This window comes from Synchiropus splendidus, chromosome 15 (assembly GCF_027744825.2).
Source record: "Synchiropus splendidus isolate RoL2022-P1 chromosome 15, RoL_Sspl_1.0, whole genome shotgun sequence".
NCBI classification, from domain to species: domain Eukaryota; kingdom Metazoa; phylum Chordata; class Actinopteri; order Syngnathiformes; family Callionymidae; genus Synchiropus; species Synchiropus splendidus.
This window is the reverse complement of record NC_071348.1, coordinates 4,941,438-4,956,384: the sequence shown is the minus strand read 5'-3', so window position 1 is coordinate 4,956,384 and position 14,947 is coordinate 4,941,438. Positions and strand designations below refer to the sequence as shown.

The 14,947-nt window shown below is 45.7% G+C and overlaps 1 protein-coding gene across 4 annotated transcripts in view; it reads left to right on the top strand.

Moving 5' to 3' along the window:
• Positions 1-14,947, top strand: part of LOC128746586 (CUB and sushi domain-containing protein 3-like) — a 237,853-nt gene that overhangs the window by 191,266 nt on the left and 31,640 nt on the right. For all 4 annotated transcript variants that reach the window (XM_053843734.1, XM_053843732.1, XM_053843731.1 and 1 more), the window contains 3 exons: positions 2,150-2,332; positions 6,315-6,491; positions 14,367-14,549. In XM_053843734.1, the coding sequence (XP_053699709.1) occupies positions 2,150-2,332; positions 6,315-6,491; positions 14,367-14,549 (543 nt within the window). The remainder of the gene's footprint in view (positions 1-2,149; positions 2,333-6,314; positions 6,492-14,366; positions 14,550-14,947) is intronic.

Sequence of the window (14,947 nt, the reverse complement as noted above, 5' to 3'; positions counted from 1 at the left end):
TCGTTTTTTGTCCTCCATTTTCCGCTGCTGTTTACGACTGTGTAGCCGTGTTTCTCAGCGTACACGCCCCCTAACCCAGTGGGAGATGTCTTGTGTGATAATTGTCTTGTTTTGCTTGTGTGTCTCCTGTTAACTTAGCCGACAGCTTGAGGCGCCAGTGCTGGTCCATCATACTCTCTCTGGCACACACAGATGAGGATAATCAAAGTGTATCTGTGACTGGGCTTTTTATTTAAACAGTTAGGTTTGCTGACATTTTTTGGAGGAATGGATTTCTTCTGTCTGGCTCAACCGGAGACAAACACTAAATGATGCCATTCGCTGTGCTATTTCAGCGGTATCCAACTTGCATACGTCACATTCCTTCAATTACGTTTTGCGTGAAGTCAAAAATCCATCTCCGCAAATGTGATGAATCGCTCAGAAGTGAGTAGAGTTCAATCATATGAAATTAAAGGCTGTAATTACAGCGCCAGTAAATGAAGTGCGTTTTTATTTAAACACCACAAACGGCATCAACAGCAGTACATTTATACTGAATGCTTATGGAGTTGCGCTTGAGCGAGTTGATTTGCATAACATCTGTCAGGCGCTAACCGCAGTTAGACCTGGTGGGAAGCAGAAGAGTGGAGTGTCACACACAGGTGGCAACGCTTACCTTCAGATATGGGCTGTGTTTGTACCATGAAGTTTGAAAAACATAGGTCAACTTCGAAATGGAATTCACCAAAGCCTTCTTTACTCTCATGCTGTGTTATTCAAGGGGAGAGGGAGGAGCTTGTGGGAGATCTGAGCTTGGGTTTGGCTCTGCTGTGGAAGGACACAGAGCTCTTCATGGCTGTTGAACTGATGGATGATGGATGGGGTGAAGGTGTTGGTCGAGGGGGGGAAGCATGGGCAGAGGGAGGAATGGATAAGTGGAAAATATAGGTTGGTTGATGGAGGGATGGATCGACGATACATAGATGGATAGATATATTGACAGGTAGATGAATGGATGGGTTGGTGGATGGACAGTTGGATGGGTGGAAGGTTGTTGAGGCTTGAGTGGGAGGCAGGGAAGGAGAAAGGGATGGATGGATGGGTGAAAGGTGGGTGATTAAAGCTTGGGACGGAGGCAGCAAGGGAGGGTGAAATGGAGGGAAACCGGGTAGATAGGGCTGGAGGGAGGGATGGACAGATGGATATATGGATGGGTGGGCGGATGGACAGACAGACTGATGGACAGATCGAGAGCTACTCATTCGCCTGGCAGCGTGGAAAACCTCACTACTTGTGAGCCCTGGACCCGACAAGTCCGGACGTGCTGTGAGAGTGAAAGCCATGACGTGCATTAGTTACCAGCAACATCTCGGTTCATCTGTTTAGACAAGCGCCAACAAGCAACCAGGTGGTTGGAAAAGCTCAGATCCCAAAACCAATAAAGAACAGATCCCTCACACGGATGCTTAAATCCACAACACTCTTTCTGTGTTTGTCGCTTGTCTTGCGCTCAGAGATTGTAGCAGTGAAGTAGAAGGTAGCTAATATATTTCTCCTCTCCTCCTGAAAGGCCCTATTCCCAAGACATGAGTCACACTCGCCGTGCGCCGCCCAGACCTAGAGCCGTCCTCTCATTTTTAGTCGGATGAGACAGTGAACATTCCAATTTTTCACCCTCTGGAGACGACCATGATAGGTGTGAGTCTGAGGAATTAGCAGGCAAGAAAGTCTTACTTAAGGCTCTGACTTGTCAGATTTTGAAAGCACAGTGTGTTCTCAGAGGGAGGGAGAGGAGGATGCTGGGGCGTAATGAAAACACGTCCAGCGTGGGAGGTCAAGCTGTAGCGTTTCTCATAACCACAGCCAGTTGCCTTTTAATGCTGGTTCTGCTGTTTTTTATGGACAGGAAGCAGCTGATGTCAGTGCGGTCCTCCCAGGTGTTGGCGTGGTGACAACTGCTCACTGGTGCAGTGTGGGTTTTATGGTGACCTTCAGAGGGACTGGGACGGATCAGCAGCGGTGATTTCAGTCGCTGTTGTGCTCCCTCCAACTTGACTGACAGGAACACTCAATTAAAGTTCAGAAAAATAGAAAAACGCCAGCCAGTAAACAAGCGTGGGTCCAGTGGGCGGCATTTTCCGGCGTTCACGTGTGCTTTTCCTTCCAGGCGACGCTGCGGGGACCTGCGGGGATCCTGGCACGCCGGCGCACGCCAGCAGGGAAGTGGGGAACTTCAAAGTCCGCAGCAAGGTGCGATTCACGTGTGCGGTGGGACACACGCTGTACGGCTCGGCGGAACGGATCTGCTTCCCCAACGGGACCTGGTCCGGAAGACAGCCATTTTGTAAACGTAAGGAAACTGCTTTTTCAGCTCCTTTGTGATGTGGAATGATGTAAGTGGAGAGAAAGTGGCGTCGACGGATGTGAGAATCCGGGAGCCTTGTGTTGGACTGACGCTTTAGTGCTCGAGAAGGGCGGGCTGTTGTTGACTGCAGGCATGAGCGCACGTCAACATGGCCGCGTCCTTCTCATCGTTTCACGCAGTGCTCCGTTATTCCTATCATTCCCACATGTTTCTCCTGAGGAACACCAGATTATGACCACACATGGAGCACAACTCTGCCCAGCTGGTCGCCTGCCTTTGTACCTAGTAGTTGAGCTCCAGCCACATCATGAAAGTCCCCAAATGTATTACATTTACAGAGGTCACAGCTGTGTTCGGCTGGCTCGACATGTGTTTATATTCTTTCAGATGAACAGAATTTTCTGTTTAAAACAACAATGTTCACCACTGGGGGGTGCGGAACTAGAAATTTTTTGTTTAAATCCAAAATGAATTTCATCATTTATGGTTGTATAATTCAGTTGAGTTCTTGCTTGCGTGTTGTCTAAATAGGACACAAATGTTCTACTATATTACTGTACTCGGCTTCATCAAAGAGTGGTGGTTTTGGGCGGCTTCTTCACGGCGCCTTGTTTGTGTTGTAGCGGTTTCGAACGCTACTGCTGCCACCTGTTGGCCTATTCATTACATTGCGTCCAATGACATTTCAACTGCTAAAATTGCCATTGAATGAATAATATTCAGTAAAATCAGTCAAAGTGTGGGTGAAAATGAGCAGCTCCACAAGGTCCTGATGGAGAGAAGTGCTGTGTTTGCACACTCCTCTGTAAGGAGAGCCATTTGAGGAAAAACAAAACATCAGTCTGCCAATATCCATCCAAAACGGCACTCACCCGGATTTTTCTCACATCAGTCGTCCAAAAATACCGAATCAGATGTCCAAAATGAGCAGAAACACACCAGCAGCTGCTCCTGCTGGAGGACTTAAGAGCAGAGCAGATGATTGGGAGATGGTCCAGCTCTGACAGCAGGGACAGGAACCAGGTCCTTCACAATAAGACAGCAATTAAACAGAACAGTGACAGTGATTTATTCAATTATTTTCAATCAGAAGCCTTGGCTTGAGTGAAGCCTTTTGAAGTGCTTTAGTATCCGAAAAGTTTCTCCACCAGTTGGAAAACTGGATTGTTTAAAAAAGTATTTGCCAGTGCACCGCTGTGAGCCGTTGTCTGTTTTCTAGGTAAAAGACAGAAGTGCAGCATTAATCTGAGGTCAGGAAACTGCGACTTCCTCCACTGATACCATCGAGGCGGTTGTGCCAAACGGCAGCTTTCATTTGCATTTTCCACGCAGATGTGATCAAAATCAAAATGCTGATATTCTAAGGAAGCGATTCGCAGACGCGCCACAAAACCTCGGTACTGCAAGAGTTCTCTGCTGCAGTTTACACGACGTCACGTGGCCGCACCAAACTTGTCTCATTCCGGAGACCCCAAGCCAAGTCTGATTGTGATAAATGAATCATTGTGGATTTTGAAGATATGAGTTCACTGGCCCCCACATCTTGCATGAATTACCCCCAGGGGTCAACCGGATATTGAGGCAAATGTTCAGCTGCCTCTGCTCTCTCTCTCCGCTGCCTGGGCGCGGCGCCTGTGTCGTTTTTAATATGACAGACCGGTGCTGCAGCCGCACATAAGCACGTCCCGCTCTCTCTCTCTGCGGGCACCTCACACTCTTCTGGGTCATGATTCTATAGTTCCATCATCAATTACTATATTTAGTGTTCTTTCAACCTGTATTGAACATCTTTGAATGTGTTTTGACGCCACCATGTTTGAGACCACGTTGACTCTCACGTTATTTTGACTGTTGACATGAAGTGGTCCGATCCAAAGTGCTGTGGAGGCAGGTCCAGGATCAGGTCATATAACCACCATGTGTGTTCCTCAGAACGCTGCTAAGGGAGCAGCAGTTAAGGAGCCCATGGTTTTGTCCTCTGACCTGAGGTTTCCATCATCCGTCCACCTCCTATCTCCCCAGCGACCAGGCTTCCAGTGAGCATTGTGTTCTGCTCTCAGTAGCATCATATGGCCCATTAAAAATAGAGCTCTTCCATGCCTCATCGACCAATCCAATGTGAGCCTCGCGACTCGTGAGATGTGGATAACCAGGAGATTTTGTCCAAAAACAAATACGGCACCTGCGATGGCCGAGCTGTATGTCGTAGTCGGCGAATTTCTATCAAAGTACCGGTGAGAAACGCCCTTGTCATGGCACTACACAGGCACTAATAGTGGGAAATTTAGGGCGTCCTGCTGAAATTCTTGTGTTTTCTAGCTTAGTCGGGCCTCTAGCTAAAACCCGCTTGCAGTTATTTCCATCTACTTGCATCTGTTGTGGTTCTAAAGCCTACTTTCTTCACGCTGTGGTATTTCTGTATTTGAGCTCACAGCGTCCTATTTGTGCTAAACGCAGTTGACCCTGTCTGTGAAGATGCGTGGCACGCTCTCAACATGGGCTGCGCGCCTCTCTCTGAATAAGCACCTGTGATGCGCTTTATCCATCGGGTTTGTCTGCCCTTTTATCCTTCACCCTGGTCTCACGAGTCTTGACACTCTCCTCGCCGGACTGGGATTTTGAAAATTGATGAAGACATCCCGTCACCTGTGGTGAGAGGGGGCAGAAATTCACTCATGGCTGAATGAGTTTCAGCCCCATCTCAGTGTGATCTAAAGCCTCATCTCCAGCCGGAGCCACCCATCCATTTACCACTGGCGCTCAGCAACGCCGTCCGTGCGGCGAGTCAGTCAGACTCTCGCAGGTCTCTTTCCTCTTCGCATCTTATTAAACAGCAACTTGTTTACTATTTCCACGAACTAGCTTGAACATTCTTAGCCTTTGGTAGCCTTCAAGTCGACTCAAGTCGAAGTTGGAGCCCCACATTTGATTGAGATTTGTGAAAAGTCGTGAAAAGTCTAGTTATGGTCTGAGCCTTTTATGCGCCGGCTGTGATCTGTCCGAACCTTCAAGTCCACATCGTGTGCCGTACAAGTCCATGTTGTCTCCAAAACCCGCTACACTACAAGTGAGAATTTCATTCTGAGCTCCATGTTCCTGCCTGTAATTGGAAATCTATCACCTGCTCCCTTTTTAACAGCACAAAAGGTTGCATCCATTATTTCCCAACATGACTTGACTCAAACGGCCCGTAATGGGCCGATGATGTTCGGTGGCATTGTGGGAATTTCACTCTCCCTGCAGCCGCTGGGCTCATTAGCATGTCTGGACAAGGCAAAGTCAGCGTGGCCCAAACAGTCGGGTCTCCGAGTTCTGGCCCGGTTATCGTCTAATTGTTGGACCACACAAATCACTGGTTCAACAGAAGCCTTATTTATTTATTTTGGAAACCATTGTGGTTTAGTATGTATTGAAGATATGTTGTGTATTTGTGCCACAGTGGGGAAATTCCACCACTTTATTACTTATTTATTAACACTCTATGATGGTATCAAAGAATACAAAATAAAATCCACTGTATTTGAAATCAATTTTGATTCATATAAATAAAAAAAATATGCCAGTTTCCCACTGAAATCAGTCCAGTCTCTCGCCTTGCGCCAAACAATCCCTGCATGATGAAACTGCACCTGTTCAAATTGTTTTTTCTCTCCCTAACCGAGTGAAAGACCAGCAGGTCGCGCGACTCATCGCCAGGAGAGGCGACTTCTTGGGGAACTTTGACAGCAGCAAACTATTTCTGCCTGCCCTTTGTTCACCCCCCCATTCCCCCCGAGTGCTAATCAGACTGGAACTGAAGTTTGTCATAAATAAACATCATTCACGCTAAATTGGTGGTTAGCATCAACCTCGAGACCCTCATTCAATCCCCACCGGCAGCGCGGATCGTGAGTCACTGATATGGAAAATAGAAAATCCATTGGCAACTCTGACCTCCTCCTCTTTTCTCTTCCTGCTTGTGTTTCAGCGGTGCAGTGTGGGAACCCAGGTACGCCGGCTCACGGGCGCATCTCCCGAGTGGATGGTACAACTTTCTCCCACTCCATCGTGTACTCTTGTATGGAGGGCTATTTTATCTCGGGCTCGCCCACGCGCCAGTGTCTTGCCAACGGCACGTGGTCTGGCGCCGCACCGAACTGCACAAGTGAGTATGAGGCGGAAACATGAAGGGAGTCTTTTCTGTCAACATGTGCGCATAAAAGTGATGGCGAGCTAAAGCACACGCGCATTCCCAGTTCATTACCGAAACAACTGCAGGGACCTCAGTCCTTCATCTTGTCTGCAAGCTAACGCCACAGTTAACGCCTCCCACACAGCTTTTGTTTGAAATGGAATGGAGGAATTTTTATTTTTGTTAGGAAGAGCGCCACCTACTGACTTCTGAAAACTACATTTGAAGGGAGGATATCACAATGCAAGGTTGATGAATGTGTCAAACTCGTGGCCCAGGGGCCACATCAGGGTAAAAAAAAAAATGCGGTCCAAAAAAATCTACACATTCATGAAGTTGAAATTCATTTCAAAACTATTTGAAATGTCGCCTAAAGCAGGCAACCTGAAAATGTATGTTGATAACATGACGGACAAAGACAAGAGAATGTTGAAGCGCCGCCCATCGGCTATTTGCAAGTCAGTCTTAGTGGTACAGATGTACGTTAGCAAACAAGCTTTTCATTCTTACAGAATGAGTCCAAGCTACTTCCTGGTCTGATGACACTGTTCATGCCAGCCAATCACATTGTGTTTGCTGCCAGAACAGGAAGTAGAAGGAGCAAAACAAAGGCTGCGTTGTAGGAGATGGTGGTCGGTGACGCCATGAAATATATTGCGACTGGAGGATGGAGAACTTCCGCCATTGTTATGTCTTCTTCGTGTTGTATCGGGTAGTAACAGCAACACTGCCCCCCATGGTTTCTGGTGGTACTGCTCCGTTGCTCCGGAGACGTGCAGAAATATAGACTAATTTTAAGCATGGCTCAGACAGAAGACTCTGTCCGTATCAAGGTCTGTACACAACGTTGAGCGTAAATGGGCTATGAGGATGTAACACATCTGGGTGTGTGTGTCTCAGACAAGCGTCTTGTTCTTCGTGGGACAAGGTCACGACCTTCCACGTAATAAATATTAAGCTAAAATGCTGCGTGTTGAATTCCTAACTCGGTCTGCATATGTGTTCGCTGAATGATGGCACAGCGTTGTGCTAATTTAGAGCATAAAAATTCCGGGAGCATATAAATCTGGCGGAGACTCCGCGAGGCATTGACTGTCACGGTTCCCTTTTTTCACCGTCAGGATCTGCGGCAAATGAGCCTCGCGGTAATTAAGAAATATGCCGATCTATACTGGCATCACGGTGACGATCAAGCTAAATTGTTCTTCTCTCTGAAAACCTCCAAACTTTCTCTCCCTCATTCTTTGTGAGTTTTATTGAATCTGGGGAGAAGATAAATGGCAGGAGCATAATTTTCAATTTGGTGGAAAATGAGTCCTGAGAGGGAAGAGGAGGGATGGAGGGGGAGCGGAGAAGTGCGTTTGAGTTGGAGAAGTAATGATCACGCGCGCGGCCCTGAACAATAACTTCCTTTCATCGGACGACTTCTATTTATCCGCTCGCCTCCTGTCGTGGGCTTGTGGCGCAGGGGTCACTGCTGTGACGCCGGCGCTGAGAACTCAGGCTAAAATCATTTTCACGCTTGACTTCCCATCGATCAGTCAGGCCACCAGATCTAGATCAAAGCACCAGGACAGATCGAAAAGTCCCTTTTATTTACACTGTGGATTGTTGCTTAATGAAATTTAGGGAGCAAGTTGATGAATTAGCAAATTAACTAAGTGCACTAAGAAGGAGAGAGCGGCGCGCTGATCTGTGAAATCAGGCCGCCGAGCGCTCGGCCACACGACAGGCCTGGAGACTGTTTATTTAGAGTTTGCCTTGTAGCACAGTGATCAGGGTCATTTATCTGAAAGTTGGTGGTGTTAGCATTAGCATCCTCCTCCTGGCGAACTCAGCGGGGTCAGATGAAAGAAAGAGTCAGGTTCACGATCTGTGTCTGGGCCTGCAGTTGGCATGGCCGGGGTGGGGCTCCCTGGACAGCTGGCCTGCTCAACACAGACAACCGCACCAGAGACCCGTTCAGATTCATCGCTCGAACTTTATGTCATCGGACTGAAAGAGGGAGCTGTAATTACCGTACTATAAGCCCCTACTGTTTTCCGATGCGGTTAATGCATAGGTTTTTACAGGCTAAAGAGCCTCATGCTACCAAAATACTGAGACTCCTCACATCAAACAGATGACATCACAGGCCTTTTATTGACCTTGGAGCGCTCATAATGCGCTGTTTTCTCCTAGGGGCCGGGGATCAGTACCGGTCCGTGGAACAGTTGGTACCGGGCCGCACAAGAAATAATGAATTATTTCTGTTTTGTGTATTATCTGTCTGAAGGATCTTTTATTTTGAAAAGTAACCGGATTCTCTCGGTTAAGCCTCAGTCACTTCAGAGCCAAAATGTAACCCACAAGCTCTCAAAATGAGTGGGAAACAGTCGTTTCTTTGCCTCAGGAAAAGGGCTCAGTGAAGAGACTGAAGAAGAGCCTACGACTACCAAGAAGAAGAACGTACTTGAAATATGGATTTATCGCGTTTGTCTCGTTGCAGAGAAACAAGCTCAGGGCTCCCATTGATTTAACGATATGGTGAAAATTTCACCTAATATTTTGTGGTGTGTCTGTATGTTATTTTGAAGGCATGTCTAACATTACCATAGCAACCAGAGTCAGAGAGCATGAGGGCACTTGTTGAGAGTTTGTGAGTGGTAGCAGCCACACAAAATGCAGACTCCTTATCTCTCTAAAGTGACATGCATCATACACCCCGGGCCACGTTCCAATTGTTGTTTACCGGTCTGCGTTGATAAGACGGTTGGGAGCCACTGTCCTGGGGGACCGGAGACAAGAAGCAGCAGCTGTGACTTGCTGTGGTGTTGGAACTTGGGACACATGTTGCGCGCTTTGATGTCGATAAAAGATGTGAGGAGTTGATGATTCCTGTTCAGAACATTGCCCTGTTTGTTACATGAGTCAGTCTCCATGATGGAGCCCATTTTCCAAACTAGTGATCCAATCTACAGCGTAGACAGCACCACTGCACCCGCGGCTTATAGACTGCTGTTTTTTTTCGGCCTCTGTGTGACCGAATAATAGGACTATGCAATAAAAAAAAGCAACATTAACATCAAACATGTAAGAATAAACCTATTATTAAACATATTTTTCAAAGTATATATTCAATAAAATGTACATAAAAATAAGGTCCAAACCAAAGTACATTTAAATCGAGTCACAGAACTTTTTGGTTGTCCGAATAACGGTGGAGCAAAAACCGCTCTTTCAAACTGAGAACAAAACCAGTCGTGACTTGAGCTAGACGTCAGAGGCAGAATCCAGGCAGTGAATTCATGATGATGAGAAACCTGTTGCAGCGTGAGCCGCGGCTCCAGGAACTGGGAAATCCAACCCCCCTCAACATAACTGGAAAACGCAGCATGGCAGAGGAAGCGTGTAAACATTGACATTAGAGAGCACATATTGGGGTTTTGTTTGACTCCATTCCAGCACCTTCCCCGTCCCTTGAGCTGTTCATTGAGAGAAGCCAATTGAAATTTTCATCACTTGCCTTTTAGTCATTCCTGCAGCAGCCGGCGTCGACTTTGTGCTTCATTTAAGAGACTGCGTCACTGGTTCTGGCGGTGTCTCTGTGAACCGGAGAGGGAGGTGTGTTTGGCTGTAACGGCAGGTGCATGGCGCCTCATAGGCCGGACTCAAGTCCTCCCCGCCTTGATGTTTTGATAGGCACCAGTGTGGTTGACCAGCTGACAGATGGTCATCATCGCTGTTTTCCTGCAGCAGCTTGTGTGGAGCAAACATTAAATACATCAGCTCAACTTAACTGCAATTTAATCGTGTGGCATCTGCACAGCCGAACCACAGAGGTGGCTGCTGGGTCTCATGGCTCTGAGTAAACCATACTGAGTTTAACCTGTCCGTCAGCAGACGCGTATCGCACTGTGGAAACCATCGGATTTGAATTACTGATGATCATGCCAAGTGTATCGCTGATGCCAGACATGAAGAAAGATACAGAGCAGCTAGTCATCTGTCAAAGCCTGAGCATTTCCAGACTATATATATATATATATATATATATATATATATATATATATCTGGCATTTAGATTTTATTTTTTTGTAACTATAAATATTATTTATTTATAGTTAGAAAAACAGTATATATATATATATATATATATATATATATATATTGTTTTTTTGTTTGTTTTTTTTTCTTCTTTTTCCATTCTGCCATTTAGATTTTCATACTGTATCATATCTCTTATGATATCAGGGTTTTTATTTTTGTTTGCTTTTTCATTCAGTTTTACAGCCTTTTTAGTGACATGGTTATTTATGTCAGTTCATATTTTTATTTTTATTTTTATTTTTCCACTAAGAAATTGACTGTTAATTATAACAATGATAACAATTTTTCAAGTGCTAAAGATGGTATCTAATGACACAGACTACGCCAGAATAGGACCTTGAGGAAATCATCTGCTCGGTCGAAGTCAGTGCTTTTCTAGTTTTCTAGCTTTCTCTATTTGTCTTTTTCCTTCCTAGAATCTGTTGTTCTTTTTTACTTCACTCCTTGCTGTTAACACAATTAGTTTCAATTCTCTGTCATTTGCCATCGCTGCCTGTGGAGAGAGCTTTGAAGTGTGTTGCTTTAACTGGGATTCAAACCCTCAACCTTCTTTGGTTTTCACCTGCGCCCTGTAAAATGAGTATTTCCCAGTGTTCCTCAGGCTTTAGAAAGGTTTCAGTGATGAGTTGGAAGGCGGACGAAATGTCCATCAATTGAAGGCGTCAAAAGGGTTGAAAAGCTTGCGCGCGGACGCTGAAGTCAGGGATGGTTGTGTGTGAAATATCTGACTTTGGTGCTGCTTCGCTCCAAGTTTGTCGCCTCAAACAGTGTGAGCGATATGACAGCTGAGGTGTGCGATGATTGACTGGCTCCGGGTAGAAGTGCTCTTAACCCTGTTTTGTTTGTGACGGACGGGGTGAGGGATGAGGTGAGACAGGAGGCAGAGGAGGAGTCAAAGCCGCCAGGATTTGTGTGCGAATGAGGGCAACAGGTGTGCGAGGTTGCGCGGAGTTCAGGCGGCGGCGGATGACGAATTCATTTGGATCAAATGGACTGAGGTGTCAAGAGCGGCTTAAAAGCCTCACCTGACATTTATCCCAGTGTGTTAGTCGAGTGGAACCTGTCGCACCTCCAGGAAGAGGCTTCCGTTTCAATTCCTCTCAAAAAAACAGAAAAATCTGATCGGCGGCCTTAGTGTTTTCGTTATCGCCTGCTTGACATTTGTTGCTCATTTTTGCGAGGATTGTAGCGGACGCTTGAGACGGAGCTGGGTGAGGTCACCAGGCAGGAACCTCTGGCTTCATGAAGCAGATGTTTGTCAGACACTTCCATGGTGACCTGCCAGCATCAGTCCCGCTCGCTCAGTGTCACGCCTCCGACTTGTGAAAGATGCTCGGAGCGAATGAAGGAGCGCCAGGGGAGCTCAGCCCAGCTCTGAGCAACGGTTGGTCGCTGATCTTTCATCTCCACCAACGTCCTGTGAGCGAGCCTGCGTCGGCGACTTGTGTTGCCCCACAAAGCTGTGCTGCAGAGCTATTTTAAAATGAATAACACTACATTAAATGCACTTTTATAGCTTATTAAAATCCCCAGCGTTTGAGATAAATGCAATAAAGCCCAGGCAGGTTCATAAATGGTTAATATTTAATGTACATTTTTTATCATCTCGCGCCGTTGTTGTGAGTTGGTAATGGAGCGGCGGAATACAGAAGCTTCTACAGGTCATTAAACTCTAAAGGTTGCTCAGTAATACTCTGGTGATGGTCGTCTTTAGTGCGCTAACACTCGCCGTGTTTTCATCACACACCGGTGTTTGTCTCAGCACTTTATTCTGAGGCATTTTTTTATGTTTGCTGCGAGGGGAGGAAGTCGGTCATCTGCTGGCCTCGGCAGAAAAGCGAGCATAGCTGAACTGTATTCTGAAAGTGTAGTCACCCAGTGGGGCTTTAAAACAGAGCGTTTTCAACAGGAATGTCCACCATTTTTATTCTTATTCAAATGATTTATGAACACATTCTGTCAAATTCCTGAATCAACTGTACGTCTTGGTGTCTTTTCATTTGAAATTTTATTTATTTTAATGTGAAGTCCACCAACATTTATTTTGTTTAATCTGCCATTATACTTTGGTTCATAAGTGAGAGCTTTTTAGTGACATGGTTAACAATATCAGTTCATATTTTTATTTTTATTTTTATTTTTATTTTTATTTTTACTTTTATTTTTATTTTTATTTTTATTTTTATTTTTATTTTTATTTTTCCACTTTCTTTCCACAAGCAATTATGGAGCTTTTTTTTCTTGCAGTTTCGTTCCATTTTGTTTTTTTTATTTTGCCTCAAACAAGAGCGTCCTGTGTCTTAGACACTAATCATTTTGTCAATTCTGGACTTGTGTATTTATACTTCTGTATTTCAAGCTGTTGTATTTATTCCCAGGCTTCCTCCGAGTCTTGGATTTCCTTTCTTACTCGCAATTCTTTTTTTTCCATTTCAAGTATTCTTTGCATATTTTATGGTTCCATTCCACGCCTTTAAATTCTGGACTTTCCTCTTCACTTGTTGAACTTTTTAAAAATTCTTTTACACCAGTTTTGATTTTAACCAAACATGTCTTCTTTTCTTTTGTTACATTCTACACCTTAAGACCTTTCTTTAAATTTGATTCTGATCATTTTTCCCTTCCTTATGGACGGTAAAACGTTTCTCCAACCCAACCAGTATGAAAGTTAATGAATAACAACTTCAGTATTCCGCTTTCATCTTCCCATAACAGATGGTTTTAATTCAACGTTCCTCCGGTTTCACATCACTTTACATCAAGCCTTCACTCATATTAACGCCTTTCCTCCAGACACTTTACTATTCCAGACCTTCTTCCTATCTATTTTTTAAGCATCAATTCGCCAGCATTTGCATTTCACCTGCAGCACTCACGGTTCAATTTCCTTAAAAAAAAAAAAAGTGTTTCTGTTATCAATTTTACAGGCCTCATAATTAATGTATGACTATTATTGTCGATGTACTATTTTTCAATATTTCATGTGTTTGTTCCATTCATTTCTGACTCAGTTTATTTGTTTTTTTATTCATTTATTCATGGCATTCCTGAGGAGGACAGAGGCGGCAGCCTGTGAGACCTCTCCAGGGCTTATTTATTTTATTCATAATTGCATTATCACTGCTTCTGCCCTCAGGCTGGAATCTGATCGCACCAACCCATAAAAGTTGATTTACATTAATAACTGCTCCTCACTCTATGGAGCCCACAGGAGTGGGGGGGGGGTGCATTGTCGCCTCCTCTTTACTCAGCAGTGTCATACATCACCGTGGTCTGTAACAGTCTCTTCTCCACTCGCCGACATGAAAACGCTGAATGGCTCCTGATGACTTTTTCCAGCTTAATCTCGACAAGTCATCATCGTCGGCTGAAAGTTACTCTCCGAAACTTCCTCCAGACGGCCACCCACGCTCCCTCCTCCACACAGTCACAACTTCTCACTGGAAGACTTGGCCAGATCACAAAACTAAATCTGTACCAGCAGCTTTTGAATCGGTTTGAGTGGAAATAAGTCCCTGTATTTTCATTTAAACAATACTTTCACCTGAGGTTTTGAAAGGCAGAGATGAGGGCGGTGAAGAAGCGAATGCAGGCATGGTGGAGATGAGTCATGACGTCAGAGAGGCAGCAGGAGAGCAGGGGAAGACGCTAGAGGCCACAGCCATGGAGACAGAACCGGCACAAACAAGAAAACAACACAAGAGCGCAAGAAACAACTTGTCAGAAAAACATGGCTGCATTTTTGTCTTATGTGCGCAGTGATCACCTGCGGAGATCCGGGAATTCCAGCCAACGGACTGAGATTGGGCGACGACGTCACGGTGGGTCAGAACGTCACATTCGCGTGCCAGCCGGGCTACGTGATGATGGGAGGCGACAGCTCCGCCACCAGGGCCTGCACCAGCAACGGCACCTGGAGCGGCACCGTGCCAACATGCCAGGGTACGTCAGCCCACTCACACCCTCACACGGCGCCAAGCTTCATAAGCCTGTGCTCACACACACAACAACCTTCGCAGTGTGTCGCCTGTAATATCAGGTACATGCTAACGTAATGAGATTAGCCGTCAAGGTGACGCAGGACTCCCCACCTGCACAGGAAGTGGCCCTGCTTGTCTCTTGAGAGAAAGCAGCAGCACAAACACGGTGTGCAAACAAGTCGCACGTACATTTGCATGTTTCAATGTTCAACGCTGCATTACCTTTGTAATCCCATCGGATTTGCTGATATAATCTCTTAACAACAAGGCGCGCTGGTCCTCGGTGTTGTGTCCTCGTCTTTGTTCCTGTTGTGTGTAAGGTACGTCATTTACTCGGGACGTGACCTGGAGACACACGAA